Genomic DNA, 26,055 nt, shown 5'->3' on the forward strand with positions numbered 1-26,055 from the left:
TAGTCTCTAGGTATTCTGCGACTCAAAATTCAAGGCACAAACTTGTCAAATTCAGGGGAGTTACAAAGCCCAGGAAACCCAAGGACTCTATGCGCATGTGCAAGGCGAAAAAGTCGCGGAGTTTTAGACTTCACGATGCTGACGAGCTCCAGTAGGGGGCAGTCACCAGGTCGGCTAGAGCGTCCATAGAGTCGGGAGGGACGTTCTTCCCTTACTCACTCGTTGCCTCTGGAAGACCAGGAAGTAGAGGCTACATATCCCAGAGTTCAACGCTCTCTCCTTCCTTCTGCTGTGGCTGCCGTTGGGGCTACGGTAGGTGATTAGAGGGTGCTACCGGGGAATCCGGTGCCATCCGCGGCTCATACCGCTTCCCCACCCCAGTCCCGAAAGCAGCCTGAAGGGAGGGGCAAGGGCTCTTGGGGCCACGGGTTTAGGGAGGCGGGTGGGTGTCCGGGAGGCCCCAAGGAGCTTTCTGCGATTACTCTTGTCTCCCTCCACAGCGCCGCAGCCATGGCCATCCGATACCCCATGGCCGTGGGCCTTAACAAGGGCCACAAAGTTACCAAAAACGTTTCGAAGCCGCGACACTGCCGCCGCCGTGGGGTGAGTCGAAAGCCGAGTCCGGCGAGCACAAGGGGCGACGGGGGATGGGGGGGGGTGGCGGCGGGACTCCTTCGGTTTGCGTACGCGCAGGGGTGCCTGGGCTAGGGGCCCGGGGTTTGCCGGGGGCACGTGGCCCCGAGAGACCGGGATGGGGGCAGGGTTGAGGGAATCGGCTCGGGGAGTCGCTGTGCTTGCCCTACTTAGCATTAACTCAGGGATCTTGGCTTTAGAGACCCCTAATCCGGTCTCCTGCGTTGTATAAAAGGAGGTATCGAGGCCCAGAGAGGCCTAGTCCCTCATAGAATAGCCAGGGGTAGTCGGACCTGGCGTAACCATAATTTTCTCCCATTTCTTCCCTGCTCTGCATGAACAGGCCTGATGACTGGGTGGCGGTGCCCAAATAGCAGCCTATGCCCCAGTAGACAGGCCTGCCGGAAATACAGACCAAATGCATCGGGTGCTTTTTCGTTAGTGTCCGTAGAAGAGTTTTTGTGAGGCTCTGCAGTGGGAGAAATAGGGAGCTCGGAATAGCCGACTTTCTCGATTTGTTTTTGCTAAGCCCACAAGAGTCCGCGGTCTGGTATGCTTTGTGTTCTTGGCACATCCGGCCTTAGATTTATTGTGGTTATTTTTTGGCATTTGTAGCACTTCCCTGAAATAGTCCGGGCTGCATCAGTAAGTGGAAGTTTTAATGGCAGGATAGATGACCTATTTATTACTAGTTCTTACATTTAGTACCTTAGCAGTTGTGTATTCTCCATTCCCCCCACCCCCACCCCTTGCCTCCATAGAGCCAGAATGGTGTTCTTCATGCTTGTTCAGTGAATGACCAGGTCTAGAACCTCTTGGTAACTCTCTAGGCATTTCTGAATTTTTTTTTTATCACACTCTGATTAAGGTAAGCAGAATGTTTTCTTCACAACAAGCCTGTGGAATAGGTAGTGTAAATTTTATAGAGAAAGAAGTTGAGGCTCTGAGGTTATGTGATCACATAGGGATTCAAACCGAGGCAAGTGTTCTAAGCACTAGGCCACTCGGTGCTTGGGCTAGCCGGGTCAAGTCTGTAGAGATTAATGGCCTGTTTCGTAGTTTCCATTTAACAAGCACTTTCTGTGTGCTCACTGTTAGCAAGGATACAGAGACAAAAATAAAATTACCTGCCCTCAAGAGGCTTGTTTAATTGGGGGGAAGGGCACATGTGTACAGTATGTAAACCAGTTGTTTTGGGGGTTGGAGTGGAGTGGAACACTTTAAAATCATGAAAGGTCTTATGTAGGGAGTAGTCCCTGAGCTGTGCTAGTAAAGAAGCTAGCTGTTCTAATTCTTTTGGCAAAGGCTCAGAGCTGGAGTGTTGGGGGGAGTACTCAAAACAGGAAGTAGGCCAGTTGAACTGGAATGTTGAATTCAGGGAAAGAAATGAATCCGATGGTGCCAGACTGTAGTTGATTTAAATAGAGGAGTTTGTTTTGTCCTAGAAAGCAAGAGGGGAGCTATTGAAGCTCCTTGAGCAAAGGGAGGGACATGGTCACTTCTGCATTAGAAATATCAATATGGGAGCTGTGTGGAAAATGGAATGAGAGCACTAACAAGGACTATTGTAATAGTCCAAACAAAAGGTGATGATGAGGTTCTGAATTAGGGTGATGGCTCGAAATGAGAGAAGAGGGACAAGGGATGGAAGCGATGTTAACGGTGATAGAATGGACAAGAATTGGCAACTGATCAGATGGAGTCATGGATTTCACTGGTAAAGAGAATTTTCTGGAAGGATTACCTTGAGTTCTGGTTAAAGTCATTCATATTGGTGTGGGGCTGTGTAAGTAATCAAGGTCTGGCAGCCAGAGGTCTCTTCCTTGCAGGGACCTCTAGTAAGAGACAGGTTAGTGTGGAATATGTTGGTGACCACTCAAGGGTAGTCCATCTTAGAGGTAAGAGACAGGTTAGTGTGGAATATGTTGGTGACCACTCAAGGGTGGTCCATCTTAGAGGTGGTGTAGAGGCAGTTTGGCATCGGAAAAAGCACTAGATTTTTGAGTTAATGACTCATATTAAGTTATAGCTACAAAATAGGGATTATGGGATTTAGAACTGAAAGGGACTTGATAATCCTCTAGCCCATTTTATATTCCAGAGGAAATTAAATTAAGGTCCAAAAAAGTAAATTATATGCTAAGGTTATCCAGTAAATAACTAAACTAGGATTAAATAAGCATTTATTTACCTTGTTTTCAACATAAATTCATTGATCATTTATTTGTGTCCTTGGTTCCCAGGATGATACAAAAATAAAGTTCTTCCCCAGAGGTCAAGGTATCTTTTTCATCTCATGGTAGTACTTTTAGGGCCTGATCAAACCTTTGTCTTTTAATAGCGCTTGACCAAACACACCAAGTTTGTGAGAGATATGATCCGGGAAGTGTGTGGATTTGCCCCTTATGAGAGGCGTGCCATGGAATTGTTAAAGGTCTCTAAGGATAAGAGAGCCCTTAAGTTCATCAAAAAAAGGGTAGGTGTGAGTTCCTGGGGGTCTAGGGGGGGTATGCAGAACATCCCCCCCTCTGATGTCCTTTTTTTGTGTGTGTTAGGTGGGAACTCACATCCGGGCCAAGAGGAAGAGAGAGGAGCTCAGCAACGTCCTAGCTGCCATGAGGAAGGCTGCTGCCAAGAAGGACTAAACTGGACCCTGCCAATCTTTCCCACTTACCCAATAAAGATTTGACAAATAGGCTTGTGTTATGGACCTGATCTGTTGAACAAACATAGTGAACAAACTTTTGTCAAACACTTTAAGAATTTGGGGGGTGGGAAATGTAGAGAAAGCACTGCCCTGGCCCTTGGCAGCACAGTAGATGGTAGGCACACAGAGTTCTGGGCTTGGTAATAAATTGGATTCAAATGCTGTTCTTGCCAGGGCTTGTTTTGAATTGAGGTTTAAAAGAATGGGTAAAAAGGAAAGACAACTAAGAATATATGAGCACAAAAGGATGGTGGTTTGAGGACAATCTCCTTTGGTGAGCAAGGGCCTTGAGATAAGGTCCAAAACAAGCATTTATTAAGTGCTTTTTTATAGGCTAGGCACTGTTAAGCACCAGAGATGGAGTGGACCCCTTAGTACCTTCAGTCTGATAAATTGATGATGTGTTAAAATCAGGAAAAAGATGGGCAAACACCAGTATTGGAAATGATTTTTATCATAAATTATATTTTCAAGCACAACAGGCCTTCTCTAAATTATAAATTGCTCTCTAAGCTATAATTATGTATGAAACCATCATGAATGGGTTTCCTTGGCGGTCTAGCAGCTTTACTGATCCTTAAAACTTCTGTCTGTGATGCCAACCTTGAGAATTTGTTTGGCTGAAGCTTCCCTCCCCTTAGAATCTGAAAGTTCATCGTTCCACACTTTCCTCGTGGGGAAAAACAATGTCGAAGATCTCATTGTAGTGCTCCACAAAGTGTGTTTCCAGCCCTTCAGTGATGAAGCTTGCAAGGTCATAATAGTCTTTCTTGTTCTCTGCAGGGAGGATGACACAGGTGACTCCTGCTCTTTTGGCCTACAAGGGCAATGAACAAAATCAGGAGTAAGGCTCTGATGGGGGCCAACTCAGGCTGGCACCTGTGTTGGGATCCTAATGCCCAGGCCCCAACAATAAAAATCACCAAGCAAGAATCTGGACACAATCCTTTTAAGTGGCATGGAACCAATGAATGCTTGGAGCAGGAGAGAAAATAAGTATGAATAGTTAGTTAGCGAGCTTCTCCAGGGAGAGGACTGACACTGTCTCTTTCCCCCAAAATCTTGGCATAATAGGGCATGGGGGAGTAACATCAACTAAAACTTGATGAATAAGCATGTAAATAAAAATGTTTGGTGAAAAAACACTGGGTTCTAGCCCCACCACCAACACAAGATTTTGTTAGCTTTAAGGCCAGGAACTGATACCTTGTTCTATCCATAGGGCACTGCACATGAAGTGCTTAATAAGTGTTGAATTAAGTCAACTTTGGACCTCAGTTGCAACATCACTACCTGCCTTAAGGCAGAAGACTAGGCCAGAGGACTTAGAGGAAACAACACCATGACCGTTCCCATTTCTATGGGGCTTTTGAAAACCCCCTCACCTCCCCACCCAGGTAGTATAAAGTAACATCACCCATTTTAAGGACCAGAGAAGTGAAGAGAGGTAATGAGAGAGCTAATCAGAGTTGGAACCAGAACTTGTATTCATGGCTTCTGAGTCCAGCAGTCTCAAGCACTTACTGCAATGGTTTTCTCCTTAATGCCTCCCACAGGAAGGATCTTGCCAGTGAGCGACACCTCCCCTGTCATGGCCACATTCTGCCGAATGGGCTGGTTCATGGCCAAGGAGAGCAGTGCAGTGACAATGGTGCAGCCTGCACTGGGGCCATCCTTGGGGGTTGCACCCTGTGAAGAAGAGGACGGGGGCTTGTGGGTTGGTGCAAAGGCAGGGTTTAGGGGTTTGAGGACAAGAAGGGGTGGGGGTGTGGGCTGGGCTGTATGCTTACCTCAGGCACATGCAGATGGATGTGTGAGGCCAACAGGAAATCGTTGGATGGGTCCTTACGCATTAAGAATGCCCGGGCAAATGTGTATGCAATCTTGGCACTTTCTTTCATGACTTCCCCCAGCTGACCTGTCACCTCTATGCTTCCATCTTTGCTGTCTGTTCCCTTGGGGCGCCGTGGTGAGGTCTCAATGAACAAGGTAGAGCCTCCTGAGGCAGGGAAAGAGACCATCTGATCAGGCTCAGAGCTAAACACTGCTAATTATGACCATGTCCTGGCTGCACTGGGGGCATTCAATGGTTTCCTACTGTGGTTTGGTTTTGGACTGGACTTATGTAACTCAATAGTACAGGGAAAACTCCCAGCAAGCCAACTTCCCTCAGGAGTGCAGATCCACTCTAATTCTGCAGCAGGACTGATGGCACTGCCCAGGGTCACAGAGCTGCTCGAGCCTGATATGCCCACCACACCTGGTTCACTCTTCTTGTCTTATGAGGAAGAAATGGTCCTCATCATTTCAAACCCCTCCCAGCCAACCTGGACCACGTGCTTCATAAACAGGCTGTGCTTTCTTGCCTCTCCCTGCTTATGCAGTTCCTCGAACAGCTGTGATCCTCACCTCATTACTGCAATTCCTACTCATCTTTTAAGGGCTAACTCACACCATCTCTTCCAAAAAGCCTTCCCTGATTTCACCTCTCCCACTCCAGACTTCACCTCAGCTCTTTCCACCTCTAAGGATCATGATACGTATTATAATCATCTGTGTCTACCACCCAAAGGGCTCCACTTCCCTAATGCCTGGCACGGTACTTTACAAACAGCTGTCCTTCACAAAGGACCATTACCCATCAGCCCCACCTCTTTCCCTATCTTACCCATGGCTGTCCAGGCCAGACCCATGACCACGCCTGGTGGTGTCACATCATACATGCGCTCCACAGTGAAGAGGGGCTTCCCTACAAAGTCCTGTAGGTTCTCGGGTGTTATTTCCACAGACTCCATCTCCCCACTGACTAGCTTGTAGGCAGACTTTCTTAACATCTGGGGAAAGGGCAAGGAAGGAAGAATTTCACCAGTTAGTTTGACACAAATAGGTTATTAGATTGCGGGTAGGGAGACAATGGGGAGGTCAGATCAGGTTAGTCCTCTGCTTAAGATGCTTATTGGCTCTACTGCCCCAAACCAAAAAAGGCAACTCCTCTCTCCCTCTCCCCACCACCTTCACCCCAACCTGTGCCCCGGTACCCCCACATGGGTGGTCCCTCCATGCTGGAATGTTCAGATGATCTCCCCTCTGGCCATTCTGTCCAGGGGTCAACAGGCCCTCCTCCATGAGGCCTTTCCTGACCCTTTAGGTTGTTTGTGCCTAACACAAAGTAAGAGTTCCGTCAATGCTGGCTGAATTGAACAACCCCAAGGCTCACCTTCTCCACCTGCTTCTGTAGGTTTCGAACACCACTCTCTCGGCAATACTGCTTGATAAGAAGGGTCAACACGTCTGATGAGACTTTGGTCTTGCTTTCATCCAGACCGCACAGGATTCGGGCCTGAGGGACCAGGTAACGCTGAAAGGAAAACCAACTCATCAACTTAACGTATGTGCTGGGGGAACAAGAAAGGGAAGAATCCTGCCATCTGTTATACTTCCTCCCTCATTTCATTGAACATTAAGAGTTGGAAATTAATTATCCCTTTCTGCCCAGTGCCGGAATCCACTCTATGCTGGCATTTCTCCCAAGTGGCCACGGTGCTTCCTTGGTCACACACCCCAGATACCTGAAGATAGTAATGACAGCCGGTGTCAGAGGGAGCAGTCAGTCTGGAGTCCAAGTGAAAAGCTTAATGCCTCAAACAGGAATGAACTGTTTATATTTCTGTGGTGCTTCAACCTCTCAGTAGCTCACACTTGGAGTTTTATTTTGCTCACAACAAACTTGTGAGAGAGTGCAAGAATTTTCATTTTACATACAACAGAAAAGCGACCACAGAGGTGAGGTGACCTGCCCAGGCCAAGAGCTAGATGGGAACGTGTGGAAATGCAAATGCACGTACTCTGACTCCAGATTCAGTGCACTCAACAGGACAATGCCACAAATGACCAGTCAAGCTTCAACAACCACAAAATTATCCTTCATTTCACTGAAAATACAAAATCTTAAGACTTCAGATTGGAGCCTCAAGGGCTAGCTAATCTAATTCATACCCAAATAAATGAAGCCGTTGTACAAGTAACTCTATCTGTGAATAATGAATACCCAGCAAGATACATAGGTGTGGACTAGGATACAAAGTGACAGGTGATTAGATGAGGAAGAGGACCCTGGGAGGCAGCTTGGCGAAGTGGATAGTGATCACAAGACCTCATGCACTTCCCCACCCCGGGGTATTTAGAGAGGAAACTAGGCAGCTGTAAGGGGCAAAAGGTGGTACCCATGGGAGCTCCAGTAGCCTAACACCCAAGGCCCCAGGAAAAGGCTGGGGGAAAAGACTATGGTTCCCACATCAGGCTGGGCAGGAAACAGGAAGAACAAACACTCGGAACTTATCTCACCTCTGCAATGGCTAGTTTCTCCTCAGCCACGTAGCCAGAGACGTTGATCATCTCCATCCTGTCTCTCAGGGGCTCAGGGATGGTTTCTATAACATTGGCTGTGCAGATGAACAGAACCTGAGGAAAGCCAGACCCATAAGGCAGATGGTACCCTATTCTAATCCAAGCATAGCCATGGGTCCATCAGGACTCAGTGGCTTGTGGCCTATGGTAGAAAGATAAATACCTTGGACAGATCCACTGGGACATCTAGATAGTGGTCCAGGAAGTTAGAGTTTTGCTCTGGATCTAGAAGCTCAAGCAATGCAGAAGAGGGGTCTCCCTGGTAGCCTCGCCCGATCTTATCCACCTGCAGCACATTGTGGAAGATCCAGTTGGTACCTCTCTCCACTTATGGGAAGCAGACTCTAAGCTTTAGAACTGAAAGGAATACAGTATCTAACCCAAACCCTCAGTAGAGATGTGGACCCTGAAGCTCAAACAACTTACAGGACTTGACCAAGGTAAGTGCAGTCCAGTCCAACCAGCTCCGAGACTCTAAGGTCACTGGTGCCATTTCTACTTTAGAATGGGGATACTAGAGAAATGAAGCTCTCAGCCTAGGCCAGCTTGTCACTGAGGAATGCTCCTCTCTATTGCAATACCTTGACTCCTATTTCCTTGTGTGACAAGAATAGGGGGAAATCTCTATCCATAACTGTGCCAGCCTGGCTGATAAACCAGACCATGGGCTCGTTTGAAAACCAAGGCTTTTAATGCAACCTTTTGGATCTAAGTAATAGCTCTACCTGCCACATGATTTCTACCCCAAGGGCTAACTGGGTACTGAGTTCCCTATTTCAAGAGGTATTTGAGGAAAGGCTGCCCAACCTGCAGAGATGAGCTCTTAGGAAATGATGGGGGTTCCTTTTCCATGGCCCTTAGGAAGTATCACAGTTGTCCATTAGTGAGGGACAAGAAGGACTCAGAATCTGACCAAAAGTATTGGTGGTGACGTTACCACTCTAATTTCCACAAGCTTTTTCTAGTTACTAAGCTGAACCTAGTGGAAAATGCATCCCCTGGGCACCTGGCTTTTTCCCTAGGCCCAACACAAGTATTCTGAGCAGGCTCCCCAGACGGGATAGAAGAAGTGCTTTCCAAGGGGGCAGACACACGACCTCATCGATGAGAATCAAGGGGTTTTCCGTCTTAGTCTTTTTCAGACACTGGATAATCTTCCCTGGCATGGCCCCAACATATGTCCTCCTAGAGAAGAGAGACCACAGCAGAGTTAAAATTTAAACAAAGTCTTGTTGAACTGAACTAAATTTTGGGGGGAAATGGGTAAAGAGGAGCCCAAATGTGTCTTTCTTTTGAAACATTTCAAAGGACCATTTAATATACAAAATAGGTCAAAACAAATGTTTCCAATATTATCCCGTTAACTCCTTAGCTGTTATATGTCCTATACTGTATGGGTACTGAGCGTGCCTGAAGACAAGGTTAATTTTGTGGCTCTGCCATTGTCTCAGAGAGCCAGCCAGAACGGTGGAATCAGGAGCCCCAAGTTCAAATCCTGGCTCTCAAATTAGTGTACATGGGCAACTCCTTTATAGCTTTCCTGCACCCCAGTTTCTTCTCTTCTGTAAATCTGAGATTTTTGCATTTCCTAACTCATAGGCTTGTAGGAGAAAAGTACTTGGTAAACCTCAAAGCCTCTAAGCACATGAAATGGTTGACAGTCATAGTAATAATGAAATCTTTTAAAAATACAGTTGTGTCTAGCACAGAGCTCTCCACATGAGGACTTGAGATCTTTGGATGGAAGTTCATAAAATATTTAATCAACTCCCACCCAAAGGTAACAGGACTTAAGCCAAATATCTCACCCAACCAACACATTAGTTAACCCTCCTGGATTCCTGTCAAATATTTCCCTCCAAAAAACCCTGCAAGATCAAGGACGCTGTTAGCTCCATTTTATAGAGAAGTACAAGGTTTCAAAAGGAAGCAATCTGTCCAAGGTCACGAGGCTGACAGTGGGCAACAGGGCAGAGATTCTGATTTTCCAAATCCATCCTGGATGGAAGGGATCCTCCCTTCCCCTATTCAACAAGTCTCTAATCCATGCACTGCCAAATTCAAAATGGAATCCACCCTTATTCCTGACTGGCAACAGCTACACAATTAAATAGGGAACAGATATGAAATGGGACTTATCCCATTTAGGGATAATAAGGCAAAGCAGTTCTCAAAGTTCAGTTTTTTCAAGGACTTTGCTTAAGTCATTCGTTGATCAGTTGGGTAATTTCATCAAAGAGTTATTTTCCCACATCCTCTCAAAGGCTGTCTCATCAAACCAAAGGCCTTGGTTATATCATCATAAATCAAGATGGGCCAGGACAAGTCTTATCTTCATAATGTAGCCTTTTTCCTCTACCCTCTCAGTCACTCCTTTGGGAGCCAAGAATGCCAGAGCTGAAAGGACTTTAGGAGTCCATCTAGTTCAGAGAGTGCTCCCAAGTCTTCTTTGTGTCATGGTGCCCCAACCCTCCTCTGACAGTGTGGAGCCTTTGGATTCTTAGGGTACTGTTTTTAAATGCATAAACTAAAACACAGAGGATTATACAAGAAATAGATCACACTGAAATATGTCATCATAACTTTTCTTAAAAAGCTGACAGAACCCAGGTCAAGAACTCCTAATCTAATTCAAGCCTCTCATTTTGCTGATAGGAGCCCCTAAGGTCACAGGCTGACCTCTTTGCCAAAGCCCAGCTCAAGAATGCCAGGAAAGTCCTCACCAAAGCCAAGTCCTCACCCAAATTTCAATGAATATCCTTTCCATCAACAGGACTAGTAGTTCCTTAAGGGAAGACTTACATGAGGATCACAGGTTTAGAAAGACAGGACTTTAGACATTCTTTTCAAATCTTCCCTAAAGTACAGCATGCAAGGGATCTGAACTTTTATCTTCTGCCTCCAAACCCAGTGCTCTTCCCATTGTCTCAGACTGCCTCTTCTCCATCCTCATCTGTGCTTCATGACACAGGAGTAGGCACCCAAGGCAGGCTCTCAACAAACACATTTCTGACTTGACTAAACATGTGGCAATGACCGAGGCTGAATAAGTGGGCTGCACACGAGCACTAGTGCCATCTGCATGAAGGTCACCGAGACGAGGAAGACAACTCTTCGCTGTGTTTCCAGTTCCCTAGCCCAGTGGCAGGTGTTTGGGGTGACACAGGAGTCAAGACAGACCTTAGACAAATCACCTTACCTTTCTGAGCCTCAGTTTCCTGATCTATAAAATCACAGTCAAATGGGGGCGGAGCCAAGATGGTGGCTGGTAAGCACGGACTAGAGTGAGCTCCGTACCCGAGTCCCTCCAAAAACCTATAAAAATGGCTCTGAACCAATTCTAGAACGGCAGAACCCACAGAACAGCAGAGGGAAGCAGGGCTCCAGCCCAGGACACCCTGGATGGTCTCTGGGCGAGGTCTATTCCACACGGAGCTGGGAGCTGGGAACGGAGTGGAGCAGAGCCCAGCCTGAGCGGCGTGGACGATCCAGACCAGAAGCCGGGCGGAGGGGGCCCTAGCGCCCTGAATATGTGAGCTGCGGCAGTTACCAGACCCCTCGACCCACAAACACCAAAGACTGCAGAGAAGGTTAGTGGGAAAAGCTGCGGGAGTGGAAGGAGTTCGCGGTTCGGCTTCCAGCCCCGGGGGCAGCGGAGGTGGGGCAGCTACAGCTGTTGTTACTTCCGGCTCCAGGCCCACCTGGTGGGAGGAATTAAGTGGCGGATCAGAGCAGGGGTGCACAGCCTGCCGAAGATCTAAGCCCAGTCTGGACTGGGGGTCCTTGGGGAAGGAGGAGTGCGGCTCTGACAGAGCTGGCACCTCCCCCCCAAACGTAGAACATAGAATTCGTAAGTCTACAAGCAGTCATACCCCACTGAAAAACTCAAGGGTCAAGTTAGTTGGTTGGGAATATGGCCAGGCAGCGAAAACGCGCCCAGATTCAGTCTCAGACTTTGGATTCTTTCTTTGGTGACAAAGAAGACCAAAACATACAGCCTAAAGAAGACAACAAAGTCATAGAGCCTACAACAAAAGCCTCCAAGAAAAACATGAACTGGCCCCAGGCCATAGAAGAACTCAAAAAGGATTTGGAAAAGCAAGTTAGAGAAGTAGAGGAAAAATTGGGAAGAGAAATGAGAAGGATGCAAGAAAACCATGAAAAACAAGTCAATGACTTGCTAAAGGAGACCCAAAAAAATACTGAAAAATACACTGAAGAAAACAACACCTTAAAAAACAGACTAACTCAAATGGCAAAAGAGCTTCAAAAAGCCAATGAGGAGAAGAATGCCTTGAAAGGCAGAATTAGCCAAATGGAAAAGGAGGTCCAAAAGACCACTGAAGAAAATACTACTTTAAAAATTAGATTGGAGCAAGTGGAAGCTAGTGACTTTATGAGAAATCAGGATATTATAAAACAGAACCAGAGGAATGAAAAAATGGAAGACAATGTGAAATATCTCCTTGGAAAAACCACTGACCTGGAAAATAGATACAGGAGAGATAATTTAAAAATTATTGGACTACCTGAAAGCCATGATCAAAAAAAGAGCCTAGATACCATCTTTCAGGAAATTATCAAGGAGAACTGCCCTGATATTCTAGAGCCACAGGGCAAAATAGAAATTGAAAGAACCCATCGATTGCCTCCTCAAATAGATCCCAAAAAGAAATCTCCTAGGAATATTGTTGCCAAATTCCAGAGCTCCCAGATCAAGGAGAAAATACTGCAAGCAGCCAGAAAGAAACAATTTGAGTATTGTGGAAACCCAATCAGAATAACCCAAGATCTGGCAGCTTCTACATTAAGAGATCGAAGGGCTTGGAATGCGATATTCCGGAGGTCAATGGAGCTAGGATTAAAACCTAGAATCACCTACCCAGCAAAACTGAGTATCATGTTCCAAGGCAAAATATGGAGTTTCAATAAAATAGAGGACTTTCAAGCTTTCTCAGTGAAAAGACCAGAACTGAATAGAAAATTTGACTTTCAAACACAAGAATCAAGAGAAGCATGAAAAGGTAATCAAGAAACGGAAATTGCAAGGGACTTACTAAAGTTGAACTGTTTTGTTTACATTCCTACATGGAAAGATGATGAGTATGATTCGTGAGACCTCAGTATTAGGGTAGTTGAAGGGAATATGCATGTATATATGTATATATATATATAAGTGAATGTGTATGTATGTATATATCTATGTGTATATGTATGTATGTGTATGTATGTGTATATGTATATATATGTGTTTATATATATATAGATGTAAAAGAGAGAGAGCAGACACAGGGTGAGTTGAAGATGAAGGGAAGATATCTAAAAGAAATAAAATGAAATTAAGGGATGAGAGAGTAACATACTGAGAGAGGGAGATAGGGAGAGATAGAATGGGGTGGATGATCTCGCATAAAGGTGGCAAGAGGAAGCAGTTCTATGGGAGGAGGGGAGAGGGCAGGTGAGGGGGCAATGAGTGAACCTTGCTCTCATCAGATGTGGCCTGAGGGGGAATACCATACATACTCAGTTGGGTATCTTACCCCACAGGAAAGAAGAGGGAGGAAGATAAAAAAAAAAATAAAAGGCAGGGGGATGATGGAGGGGAGGGCAGATGGGGGTGGAGGTAATCAAAACAAACACTTTGGAAAGGGGACAGGGTCAAGGGAGAAAATTCAATAAAGCGGGATGGGTTGGGAAGGAGCAAAATGTAGTTAGCCTTTCACAACATGAGTATTGTGGAAGGGTTATACATAATAATACATGTGTGGCCTAGGTTGAATTGCTCAACTTCTTAGGGAGGGTGGGTGGGAAGGGAAGAGGGAAGAGAATTTGGAACTCAAAGTTTTAAAATCAAACGTTCAAAAACAAAAAAAGTTTTTATATGCAACTAAAAAATAAGATACACAGGCAATGGGGTGTAGAAATTTATCTTGCCCTACAAGAAAGGAAGGGAAAAGGGGATGAGAGGGGAGGGGGGTGATAGAGGGGAGGGCTGACTGGGGAACAGGGCAACCAGAATATAAGCCATCTTGGAGTGGGGGGGAGGGTAGAAATGGGGAGAAAATTTGTAATTCAAAATGTTGTGAAAATCAATGCTGAAAACCAAATATGTTAAATAAATAAATTGCATTTAAAAAAAAAATCACAGTCAAATAAGAAAGATGCCACCTCTGAGGTCTAAATCTCAGGAAAGCCTCAGCAAATAAGATACCACCATATCTAATTCAATCCTAACTATACACTGTAGACCACAAATGCCATAAAGGTTCAGAGGTTGGGAAGAACAATGAAGGCTTGAAATGGTCAGGGAAGGCTTGAGGTGGAACATGAGCTAAGCCTTGGAGAGAAGGAAGAGTTCAAACACAGCAGTGTCTTCTCAGTCCTGAGGGACTTACCTGTGTCCTTTGATTTCTGCCACGTCAGTCATGCCTCCAACACTGAATCGGAAATATTCTCTATTCAAAGCTCTTGCAATGGAGCGAGCAATGCTTGTCTTGCCCACTCCTGGAGGACCGTAGAAACAAAGGATCTTCCCTTGTGTTGATCCTCGGAGTTGGCTCACAGCAATAAATTCCTGAACACAGGAAGGAAGTATTATGGGTCAGGAATACTCAAATTTATACACACTACAAGTAGGACCCCCATCTCCCAAGATAGAAGTTATGGTAGAGAGCTTATGAACTTTGCTTAGGGTCATATGCAACAGAGAGTACCCTGACTGCTTGACTCTCCCACTCCTTCTAGGATACTTTCCATGATACTCATTCCCCTATACTTTAGCACCTACAGCATACAATCTAGCATTAAAGCATGTCTTATATTAGCTTGCATTCTATCTTATATTCTTAGCATCTAACAAACACCTTGCTTGGCACATGATAGGTGCTTAATAAATGCTCATTAACCAAGTAAGACTGAATGTTATCAATCAAAATGTTTGTAAAAAGTGCTTAACACAGTGCCTAGCATAAAACACGTGCATGTTCCCTTTCCATCCCCTTATCAGTTGATGGGCTGACCACAGGAGAGGACAGTGGGACTCTCACCACCCTTAATACGGACATTCTGCTGTTGTTAAGGCAGCTAGTGCTACTGATGACTTGGAATGAGTCTGCATTCCACTAAAACCTCCAGATTGTTTGTAAGGGAACTCTTCTCACACCACACCCTCCCCAATCCTGCACCTGTGAACTTTGATTTTTTTGAACCCAGTGTACTTTACATGTATCTCTATTAATTTCTACCTTGTGAGATCCCACCCAACCAACACATTAGTTAACCCTCCTGGATTCCTGTCAAATATATTAAACAAGTCAGCTATTCTGTCACCCAAGTCCTAACAACAATGTCTCAGACACTCTAACAAGTCAGCTATTCTGTCACCCAAGTCCTAACAACAATGTCTCAGACACTCTGCTGGTGGCCTCCCTCCACCCCGATGATGACAAATCTTTGGGTCTATCAGTTATCTCAATCAGTTATTTATCCACTTAACTGTACTATCACCTTGTCCTCAAGGATGGGCATGAGAGACTATGTTAAATGTTTTGCTGAAATCCAGGTATACTAAGTCTATGTCCCTCTCCTGAGTATAGTAACCCTGTTAAAAAAAAAGAGAAGGAAATCAAGGGTCTAAAACTGGAGTCTGGGTCGGTGTTACAGTAGGAGGCTGCAGCGTGCAGAAAAGAGCTTACCAAGATGCGTTTCTTGACATCCTCCATGCCATAATGATCTTCTTCCAGGACTTCCTTGGCTCGGGCCAGATCTAGATTCTCATCACTTTGTTTCCCCCAGGGTATGGAAGTCAACCAGTCCAAATAATTTCGGGTGACACTGAATAATACACATATCCAATGAATTAACTTTGACTTAACTGAAGAGTCTAAACCAGACGTTGTCAAACACCAAACACTCCTCTGGGGCCCCCAATACCAATACCAATACTCAAGTGGAGTCCTAACCAGATTAAAAATGAAATTGGGCAAGATTTAGCAAAATAAATAAAAATGCAATAGAACATGGTGTTGTATGATATTCTAAATCGTTATAAAGCCTGAAGGTATTTTCAACTGGAGTTTGACACTGCGGATCTAAACCATACTCTGTGGTTCAAACTGGTCTTCTTACTGCTTTTCATACACGACTTTCCATTTCCTGTCTCTATATCTTTGCACAGGTTGTCCCCTCATGCCTGGAATGCCCTCTCTCTTTACCTTTGCCTCTCACAATCCCTGAGTTTCCTTCAAAACTCAGCTTAAGTGCTACCTCCTACAAGATGTCTTTCCCGATCCATTCCCACCCCCGACACCCCAAACAGAAAATTATCTTTTATTTGCTTTTTGTGTGTCCTTATATGTACACCTATTGTTTCTCTTGATAACATTTAGGCTCTTGGAGAACAGATACTGTTTCGATTTCTCCCTATCTCCAGTACAACGTATGACATGTGGCAGCTATGCAATAAAAGCTTGTTGATTTCTAGACCAGGAATGGAAGAGAGTTATCTGTGACTCTTCCTCATGGGATAGGATGTCTTTGGGTCAGGCTGTTGCTGGGCTAGGATTTCAAATGGGCCAAGGGTCTGGGGCATTCTGCTTGTATGTAAGCGTATGTTTGGATGAATGGAAAAACTTCCTAACAATTTCCCTTGCTGAAGCTTCAGTGGCTTCCTATTGCCTGTAGGATGAAAATAAGTTATCCCTGCCACATCTTGGGCTTGGATTATGGGCATGGCGTCCCCACCACGTGGAAAATCTGCATAAAATTTTTTGACCCTTCCTTTGTAACAGAGAAGTCTAAATTTCTTATGCTGACCCACGATACAGCAGAACCTCGATGGGGAAAGTGACTATGTGGAAGGAAATAACTACATATACTTGTGCCTACCATTTAAATTCCTGCACAATCTGGTTCTAATCTGTCTTCAAAACTGATTTCACATTACTCTTTCCCTCATGCCCTTTATGCTTTAGACACATGGGTCTACTTGATATCTCCCAGCTTCATGCCATCCCCTACCCCTGGGATACCTCAGATCCTCGAAATCTCCAGCTCCTTTCAGGGTTTGGCTTAAAGGGCCCCCTCCTACATAAGGACCTTCTTGATTTGTTCCTCCAGTTGCCAGAGTCCCATGAATCCCAGAAATGACTCATCTGTGTATTTTCCCCAGAGTAAAATGTTAATAAGCTTCTTCAGGAAAGATATGGTCCTATTTTTTTGTCTTAGTATCCCCAGGACAATGCCCTGGCTCACAGTAAATTAGTTATCGAAATCTTTCCAAATCTACCTGCAACATCTCTCAAATCTCTGCCACCTTTTGATTCCTTCTGAATCTACCAGGGACAGGAGAAGAGGTGGGACAAGACATTAGCTGTTTAACAGGTTTTCCCACTTCTACTCTCCCCTCAATGCAATTTAGCCTTCAGACTGACTTACTGCCAGAAGAGACCTAATTACATACCTTCAGGATATTGCCTCTTATGTAGGACTCTGGCCACATCTCTCCTAAGTTAAAAACATTTCAATGGCTCTTTACCTCTTAATAAGTAAATGCCAACCCCTTTTCTGGACACTAAATGACCTTCACAAATAAGCAGCTACCCTCCTACTACAGCCTCTTCTCATATCATACTCTCCAACTTCTGCTGGCAAACGGGGCTACTTTCTTTTCCCTGAAAATACCCTGTTACTTTCTCAGTCCTGTACTATGTGTTCATTTTGCCCCCTACACCTTTACCATTCTCTCCTCTCTCTATCAGCTAGGAAGCGAGATGGTGGTCTGAAAGGCCTGCTAGAAAAGACAAGCTTGAGAGATGCTGATGAAGAAAATCGTATCAGGAGAGGAGGGGTCCAAGGCAAGACCTTAAACTGATAAAAGGAGAAATAGCTACCCTAGGCTGCTGGCTAGTTTAGCTGGGAAGGGTCGGGGGGGGGGGGGGGGGGAAGAGAAGGGAAGCAGAGATACAGAGGGAAGCAAATAGTCTCTGAGAAAGCTGAAGACAATTAGAGCAGAAACTGTCTGTGTAATTAAGGGATAGCTTCCGGGTTGGCAACCTGCTGAAGGTGGGTATCAAGTACACCAGCCCAAGCTTCTCTACTCCTGCCAGAGGTGGAATGGGAGCCAGAAGCAGGTCACTCATGCCCAGCTTCTCCAAGAGCCTCAAGGCAGCAGGCAGCATACATTCTACCTCAGGGCACTAACATCTGTGTCAACTGTAGACCACTTTCCTCAAAGCCAAGGTATCACTCATATGCTAAGTCCTCTCCCTCTGCTGGATTAAATGGCCATCTCTTAAGGGCATTTCCAATTCTCACATTCTATAAGCTGAGATTTTTTTTTTTAAGGGAGTCAAGATAGGGGAAGGGGGCAGGAATTCTCAAGACAGCTATATGCAAAACTCAACCAATTCAAATATCTTTATTAGAGCAGGAGTTCTTAACCTGGGGTCCATGAATTTATTCAAAAAAAATTTTAGTAACTGCATTTTGATATATTGGCTTCTTTTGCAAATCTATGCATTTTAAACCGTTATTCTGAGAAGAGGTCCAAAGGTAAGGCCCAAACACAAAAAAGGTTACGAACCCTTGCCTTGGAGGGTACCTGTTTCAAGTATGTATAAATCACAACTATAATGCCCTCTCCCTGACCACCTCTGATTAACAGAGGGCTCACTACTACAGAGCTTGCCCAATCCTATTTTTGGCCAGGTATGCCCCTAAAATTCACAATCTTTTTGTTTTGCTGGCTGATAGGCCTGATCTAGGCTTGAGGTGAGTGAACTCATGTTCAATAAATGCACAAAGTGACCAATGGGGGGCACATGTCTATGTTCAGGCTGGCAATAGCTAGTTCACTCAATCCAAGTTCAGCTCTTGGATGAACTACCTGACTTGTTTTTCTGATATGGAACTTCCCTCGGAGATCTAGTCCTTGAACAAAGAGAAGCCCACCACACTGTGACAGGCACCAACGTAACCTAAATAATAAGCTCCTGGAGGAGAGAGGCTGTGCCTGTCTTGGCATCTCCCCCAGCACACACCAAATTAATGAAGATAATCACCACCGGAACTGGAGCTCCCAAAAGTTAAAATACTTTTCAGGAGAGGACAGGGCCAGGAAGCAGATTACCATCCTCACTGGTTACTGCTCTCTCTGCAGACACTTCCATAGAATTCCCTCAAAATTCCTAATAGTTTAGCAAACATCCTGGGGCTCTGATTAGTTGGATGTTTTGCTTACCATAAAAGTCAGATTTCTCCTCTGACAAGGTACAGTTAATATGATTAGCATTCAGGCATGACGCACTGTTCTGTAAGAAGGCCTTGAAATTTCAAAGGAGATAAACAACTCTGTTGTTTCCAGAGGGCAGTGAGCAAAAGACATACAAATTCAACTCTCAGCAATCCCAATTCTGAAGGTTAGAATTACTTCCCTATCACCAGGGTTTGGGATTGGTACCTCTGGCCATGAGAAAGGTTCTTTGAATACCAAGACTTTTGCTCTAGGATGCTGAAGTGTCCCCAACCTCTTGGATTTTGAAGTCCATGTTCTGGACCAGAGGTGGGGAACCTGTGGCCTTGAAGCCACACGTGGTCCTCTAGGTCCTCATGTGCGGCCCTTTGACTGAATCCAAACTTCACAGAACAAATCCTTTTGGCACTAGCTGCTGCCACGTGTACAAACTGATATAATTACCAGGTCAATTCCAGATTGCCTTTTCTCTTCAATTATATTACTTTGCTTTACCCAGAGTACTATCCAAGTTCATCCCTCTCTGCTAAACTTCTGGGCTCCAGAGACTAGCTACAAATGGACTGTCTCCCCACCCTCCTGAATTATGGGACCCTTGGTTGTCAGCTACTAACTTGAACTCTGAGGAATGATTGTCCAATAAGCCCAATTTACTGAGCTCTTCATCAATCACATCCATGACGTGCTTGGGAACGGTGAGTTCCTTTAAACGTTCTCGGAATTTCTCCTCAATGGCATCTTTGTCTTCTTTCTCCAGACCCAGCTCTTTCTTGATGATTTTTAGCTGTTCTTGCAGAAGATACTTGCGGTGAGTCTGCTTGATCTTCTCTTCTACCTACAACAGGCAATAGCTGACCTCTATGTGACAGAGCAGATGGGCAGGAGCCTCACGTAAGACATGCAGGTCACATGCAGCCATCATGAACTCCCCCTTTCAGAGTCAACACAATCACACTTGAGAGCGGGCACATGTGCACACATGCACACACATGCACGCACACCAGAAACTGGCCCAAAGTCACTACTTCCAGCTGTGTCCCCTCAAAAGGCTGCCAGCACTGCCCCAGAGTAACAGATGTTTACTGACAGCTCCTCAGACCCAGCTCAGCCCTGCCCCCTGGAGAGGGCTCCAGAAGAAGTCTGAGGGAACAGTGTGGGCTCATCCAGTTTTTATCATCTCTTTAGGGAAACCAAGCCAGTGGCTTTTTTATTTACAAAATGCTCCTCAGATTCTAAGTCTCCCATTACTTTCCCATTCTATTGGCAGAAAAGAGATCACTGGCCAGTACCTTCTGAAGCCATTGTCTCCACCATGGCCTTTCCCAAGGGCTACCAGACACAGGTAAGAGACAGAATACAACTAGCACATGCCTATATCACTGACGCAGCCTAGGCTCTGATAGCTTTCAACTTCAAATGTTGCTATTACAATGCTCAAAGTACTCCTTTAAACATTCTTTTCTCTGTTCTTACCTCTCTCTTATCCCATTGTCTCTGAAATGTCTTCCTCTACTATCTTATTCTGGTGTCAGAGTGACCCTGGACTCTTGAAGGCTGTGTGGCAAGTCCTGGCAGGTTATAAATTGCCAGCCTGCTGAAGGACAGCGAGGTTCTTGTTTTCCAAAGACCAGCCTGGCTTGGACTGAAGAGTTCCTCACCAGAAATTTGGCCACAGCAGCTCAACTCCGATTTACTCTGACAGGGTGGAAATGTCCACCCTGCTAAAGCCATAGTTCTTTGAAAGTAGCGAAGGAAATGCACAAGTGTCATTCTTCTCTCAAGGTGCCAGCAATGTGAAAAGTGCCCTTTTTCATCTTTGTATTCCCAGTCTCAGTATTTAAGTTTGGGGAAAACATGGCTAAACCAGAAGAGGAATACAAATGGCTATCAGAAAGCTATGGGGTATAGGGAGAGATATGTATTAAGAGGAGATCAGGCAGAAGGAGACAAAACTGAGCTTCGCTTCTTGCTTCGTGTTTGGGCCTTGGAAACTTTGGGGAAGAAGAGCTGAAGCCTGGCCAGGTTTGCTGTCACAGGGCCAGTCACTCCAATTTGTGGGACCTTTCTCTGGAAAGCCCAGCTTTTCAAATACCACTCTTTCCTTGGGATTCCCTCCAGACTTTGCTTGTTACCTTGCTGAAGGCTAGAGAGGCTGAGTGGCCTCCAGGGAGCAAATTAAATGTTGAGCTTTTTTGCGTAAGAATTTATGTAAAAAACTCCCATCCAGAGGTTAGCACCACACGCTCCTTACAAGGAAGGTACTTCTCACACTCTATTAAAGTCAATCCTGCTCTCTCCTCACACACTTGTTTGCTTGGATGCCATGCTTAGGAGTGAGACCTCCCTCTCTCCAGTACATCCTCCAAAGCTGCCACAAGGACATTCCTAAGGCACAGGTTTTACATGTCACCCCCTCCTCCCCTCATCAACAACTCCCCAGGACATTCTCCTGCTTCTAGAACCAAATATAAATATCTCTGTTGGGCTTTTAAAGTGCTTCAAAACTTGGCTTCCACCTCCCCTTCCGGACTTCTTTCTCCTGCTTCATACACACTGCACTGTAGCCAAATTAACTAGCCTTTTTGCAGTCATCCACATTTCATCTCCTATCTCCAAGCCTTTCAGAGGCAATGCCTCATGCCTAGAATGTATCCCCTCCATACTTTTGCCTCAGAATCCATAGTTTCTTTCAAAACTTAGTTCAAGTGCCATCTCCTACATGAGACCTTTCCTGATCTCGTGTTTACTTTGGAAATATTGTGTATACTTATTTCTATATACAGAATCTGAGTTCCTTGAAGGCAGAGACTTTCTTTCTTTCTTTTTTTTGCATCCTCAGCACCTCACACCTAGTCCATTTGGTAGCGCTTAAAAATTGCCTCTTGCTTGATTTCTCTGTATCCTCTTCCCCCTCTGAACATCTCTTGTGACTTTCCTTCCTTGAATGTGAGCTCCATGAGAACAGAGGCTCTCTCACTTGATCTCTGAATCCCCACCAGCACCTTACATGGTGCTCTGTACAAAGCATGTCCTCACTATATCTCTGTTCAGGTGATCAATCTTAATAGTACACTGCCTCTCAGCTACTCTATTTACTAGATATTGGATAGAGGGTAAACCTGGAGCCTCAATTTCTTCATCTATAAAATAAGAATATATATATATATATATTTGAGCATGTTGTGAAGAAAATATTTAGTACAATTACAAGTGCTATAGAAAAATAACTTATTTTCCAGAATTTTAAAAATATTTTCATCTTAATCTACTCCAAAGAGGGCCAATGCAGAGCTGAGCCCTATCTGCAGAAGTCCTTCTGCCTCTCTCCTAAATTATGTCCCAAGGACAGGTTCTAGAGAAAGGTCTTACCTCCCGGCCCAGACGCTGCTGCAGCTTGCTCAGCTCAAATTCCTTTTTGAGAAGTGAGAGGGCCTTGTAGAGCCGCTTTGGAATCTGTCAAGGAGCAAAAAAAATCAAACCAATCTTCAAAATCCCATGTATAGCAAGTAAGAGCAGAGGGTGAGGATTAAAATTTCCCTATTCCAGGATGGGAAAACTAAAATTGCCACAATTCCCAGGTTCACTCATTAAGTGAAGGGACTAAGAAGTATAGTAGAAAGAGCACTGGGGTCTGGGCTTGAGTCCCAGCAATGCTGCTTACAAGCCATATAACTGCTTAACCTCCCTCTGTCTCAGTTTCCTCACCTGCAAAATGGGGTTTGACAACATCCATCTGTCTGCATCACAGGGTTATTGTGAAGAAAGCACTTTATAAATCTCGAAGTGCATTGTCACGTGGGTTATTTCTATAATTATTAGCAGTAGCAGACTATAAGCTCAGTATAACCAAAAGATAAGAGATAGCAGCAAAAAAACAATGCAATAACCATCTCTGAGCTGGCAGAGACCTTGAGAGGAATCTAGTCCAACCTATACCTGAAGAAGAATCTCCTCCCCTGCATATCCCACAGGTAATTATCTAGTCTTGGCTTAAATATTTCTAGTTCAAGGGATCCCCAAATACTCTCCTGAGACTACTTCTGACTTATTCTAACAGTGTAGCCTTTTCCCAACTCCCCCTCATTTTTTGGTGTGCATCACAGGAGGATAGTTAAATGTCAGAGGAACAAGATTTAAATTTCTTCTTAATGTGATAGAGACAAATGTAAAGTACTACACTTGCTTTGAGGAAAATCCAGAGCACAAACATAGGATGGGGAGCACAGGTGGATGGGGGAAAGTACTGCCAAACAACAGATCTTGTGAAAAAGACTTGGGAGTTTGGTGCCTCCATGAGTCACCAGTTGTGGGCAACATCAAAGCTAATGACCCTCTACTCCAAATAGACCAAGGATCTGCAACTTCATCAGGGTGACTCCTGGTGGGCAGGGTCTGAGTCTCAGACTTCTTTGTATTCACTGCCCCCCCCCCACCTCCCAAAGCTGGGCACATATTAGATACTCTCAGTACTTAACTTGTTCTTTATATTGAACTGAACCACAAATATCATATGCATAAAAGCATGCTATATATTCTCTACAGGTCCTTCATACCTAGAATGAGGAAATTCACCTTATTTACTTCAGGAGGCAGATATGCCCTATTACAGAGTAGACAGGGTAAACACTGAGCTTGTTTAGAGATCAAACTCACATTTGTTTCTTCCAGAACATCCTGCAGCTCCTGAGACTCAGCTCCTGTCAGTGCTGCCCCCATGTCACTCAGGTAGATGGGATTGTCCACAACTCTCTGCCCAGCCTGCATCATCTGAAGCACAGACTCTCTGAAAGAAATAAGCCGAATTTAGATCCAAATGCTTATGCCTTCTGTACCTGGGGCTGTCCCAAGAGTAATCAAGCAAAAGCATTTATTAAGTGCTTACCGTATGCCAGGCACTGTGCTAAGTAGTGGGAATACAAAGAAAAAGAAAAAGCAGTCCCTGCCCTCAGAGAGCTTACATTTTGACAGAGGGGACAGTGTATATAAATCAGAACACCTAAGTCAGATACAAAGTGACAGAAGGAAACTTTAGAAGCTCAAATACACAGCTGGTCCCTAAGGATACTCCTGTCTGATCCTATGTGCTCTTAATTTTCTCTTCATTTTAGGCCAATTTCACGTGTATAAAAATATTGGGGAGCGAACAGTTTCCAGTGTCATTGCCCCATCTCTGCCTGATCCATTAAAGGGACTGGCCTCTTGGGTTTCTGGTCAGGCTGAATAGGATAATAATGAAATAATAGGAAAAGCACTGTAAAAGTAACTCCATATTGACATATCCTGGACTATTTCTGCTTCAGAGAAGATGAGCTATTAAGCTTCCATTTCTTACATTAATTTTATTTCAAAGGTTCTAATTGCAGTGTGGCAACCACCTCCATTTAGACCACAACTTCTGCTGTTCTTAGTAACTGATCTTCATTAATTGCTATGGCCAAACAAAAATCACCACCTGGTGACTTACCAGTGAGCTTTCAGTTCCTAGCCTTCAAAAGCCTGACACAGTTCATCACTGAACCTGGTCAACTCAGATTTTCTAGGTAGGATCTGAGGTACTTTACTGGCACAGCCACTGAGAAACTAAAGTTAACCCCTTTCCACCAAGAGGCAGAAGACTTTATTAGAGGAATCCCACACTAATATGGACTGCCTTACCAGAGATAAGGACAAGACTCAGCCATCCTGGGCCCAGCCCTTCAGGCAGGACCACTTCTTAGCACTTTGGTCTCTCACATTATGAAATTTTTCATCAGAAAAGAAGCCATAAAAATGAAATCCTAACCCAAACAATCAGATCTGTGCAGGCCTCTGGTATGGTTTACAGGTGGTAAAGAGGTTGACAACATTGAGATGGGACAGTTTGGAAAAATAAAATAGAGAAAGGGTTTAAGAAACATACCTATAGAGGGGATTCAAAGCAATGATATCCCGAATTGTCTTCACAATTTCTGCAGTAAGGGCCTGTCAAAGGAAACATCCCTAGATCAGAGTTCTGAAGTTATCTTATCCTCCCAGTGGAAATAGCTGTTTCCTATTCTGGAAGTAGTGTTCTACTTCCAAATGTCCAGTTTCACACCATGATGCAGTGCCCCATTGGTTAGGCCAAATGCACACAGCTTGACTGAGAAAAAGAGGCAGATTTCCTGAATGTTGTTAACAAAGTAGTACAATACATTAAAATGCAAAATCAAAATCTCTGCTTGGCTAGAGGACCTTCATATGCGGCAAATATTTTTCAGGTTTAAAAAAAAATCACTGCCATTAATCATAGCATCAATGTAATTTAATCCACTGTACAGTAGAATTGCAAGCACTACTTTTACTCCCAAACTTTACTGAGATAACTATGGCCAAGAAAGGGAGGGAACTCGCCTCATGTTACACAGTAAGGCCCAGAAATGGAATTCTGAATCTAGGACTCTTTCTTCCTCTACTTCTGCTTAATGATCCTTTTTTTCTCCAGGGCCTCACATAAAACTCTAGAACTACATGGCAGATGTGGGAGGCTGGCTCAATTCTCAGCACTGTTTTCTTTTCTGGAAGCAAGCTGAGTGGAGGCTGACAACATGACTCAGGCATATCCAATCTGCTCTCGCACACTATCTCCTCCCCATCCATCAGATTACTAGCCAGGCTCAATCCTCACCCAACATATGTATACTATTCTTTCACACTTAGTTTCTGAGCGCGCGCGTGTGTGCGTGTGTAAAACATAACCCTACTAGACAGTTAGCTCTACAAGGGTGGAGATTTTGTCTTACCTCTGTCTGCTCCAGGGCCTAAAACACCATATGTACATAGACGAAGCTTAAAAAATGCTTGTATAATTGAAAGAAATTGCTCTCCCAGGACTGGGTAATTATTGTTACTCACGCTTCACTGGACAAGGAATGAAGAAGCAGCATTCGTGCCCCTCAGGATCTGACTCAACACTCCTTTGCTGCCATCAGTCTCTTCATATAAGAAGCTGGCTTTATCACAAAATAAGGAAGCTAAAGAGGCCTGGGCTAGAGGCAGTGCCCTGGGTGCAAGCTGAAACATTGTTTCTTCCATTCTA

General features: G+C 44.7%; 2 protein-coding genes across 2 annotated transcripts in view; one reads left to right on the plus strand and one right to left on the minus strand.

The window, feature by feature from the left end:
- Positions 1-228: 228 nt before the first annotated feature.
- Positions 229-3,328, plus strand: RPL36 (ribosomal protein L36). Its single transcript, XM_036760958.1, has 4 exons — positions 229-312; positions 501-603; positions 2,975-3,109; positions 3,189-3,328. The coding sequence occupies exons 2-4, from the start codon at positions 511-513 to the stop codon at positions 3,276-3,278; spliced, it is 318 nt and encodes a 105-aa protein (XP_036616853.1). The 5' UTR covers positions 229-312; positions 501-510; the 3' UTR covers positions 3,279-3,328.
- A 448-nt stretch (positions 3,329-3,776) lies between these two features.
- Positions 3,777-26,055, minus strand: part of LONP1 (lon peptidase 1, mitochondrial) — a 29,236-nt gene continuing 6,957 nt past the window's right edge. The window contains exons 5-18 of the mRNA XM_036760947.1: positions 24,898-24,959; positions 23,652-23,781; positions 22,368-22,451; positions 19,613-19,833; positions 15,442-15,580; positions 14,143-14,321; positions 8,845-8,932; positions 7,911-8,033; positions 7,685-7,801; positions 6,558-6,698; positions 6,009-6,174; positions 5,131-5,339; positions 4,865-5,029; positions 3,777-4,157 (exon numbers count right to left, since the gene is read on the minus strand). Of these exons, the coding sequence (XP_036616842.1) occupies positions 3,993-4,157; positions 4,865-5,029; positions 5,131-5,339; positions 6,009-6,174; positions 6,558-6,698; positions 7,685-7,801; positions 7,911-8,033; positions 8,845-8,932; positions 14,143-14,321; positions 15,442-15,580; positions 19,613-19,833; positions 22,368-22,451; positions 23,652-23,781; positions 24,898-24,959 (1,989 nt within the window). The 3' untranslated portion in view covers positions 3,777-3,992. The remainder of the gene's footprint in view (positions 4,158-4,864; positions 5,030-5,130; positions 5,340-6,008; positions 6,175-6,557; positions 6,699-7,684; positions 7,802-7,910; positions 8,034-8,844; positions 8,933-14,142; positions 14,322-15,441; positions 15,581-19,612; positions 19,834-22,367; positions 22,452-23,651; positions 23,782-24,897; positions 24,960-26,055) is intronic.

Source organism: Trichosurus vulpecula, chromosome 1, assembly GCF_011100635.1.
Source record: "Trichosurus vulpecula isolate mTriVul1 chromosome 1, mTriVul1.pri, whole genome shotgun sequence".
NCBI classification, from domain to species: domain Eukaryota; kingdom Metazoa; phylum Chordata; class Mammalia; order Diprotodontia; family Phalangeridae; genus Trichosurus; species Trichosurus vulpecula.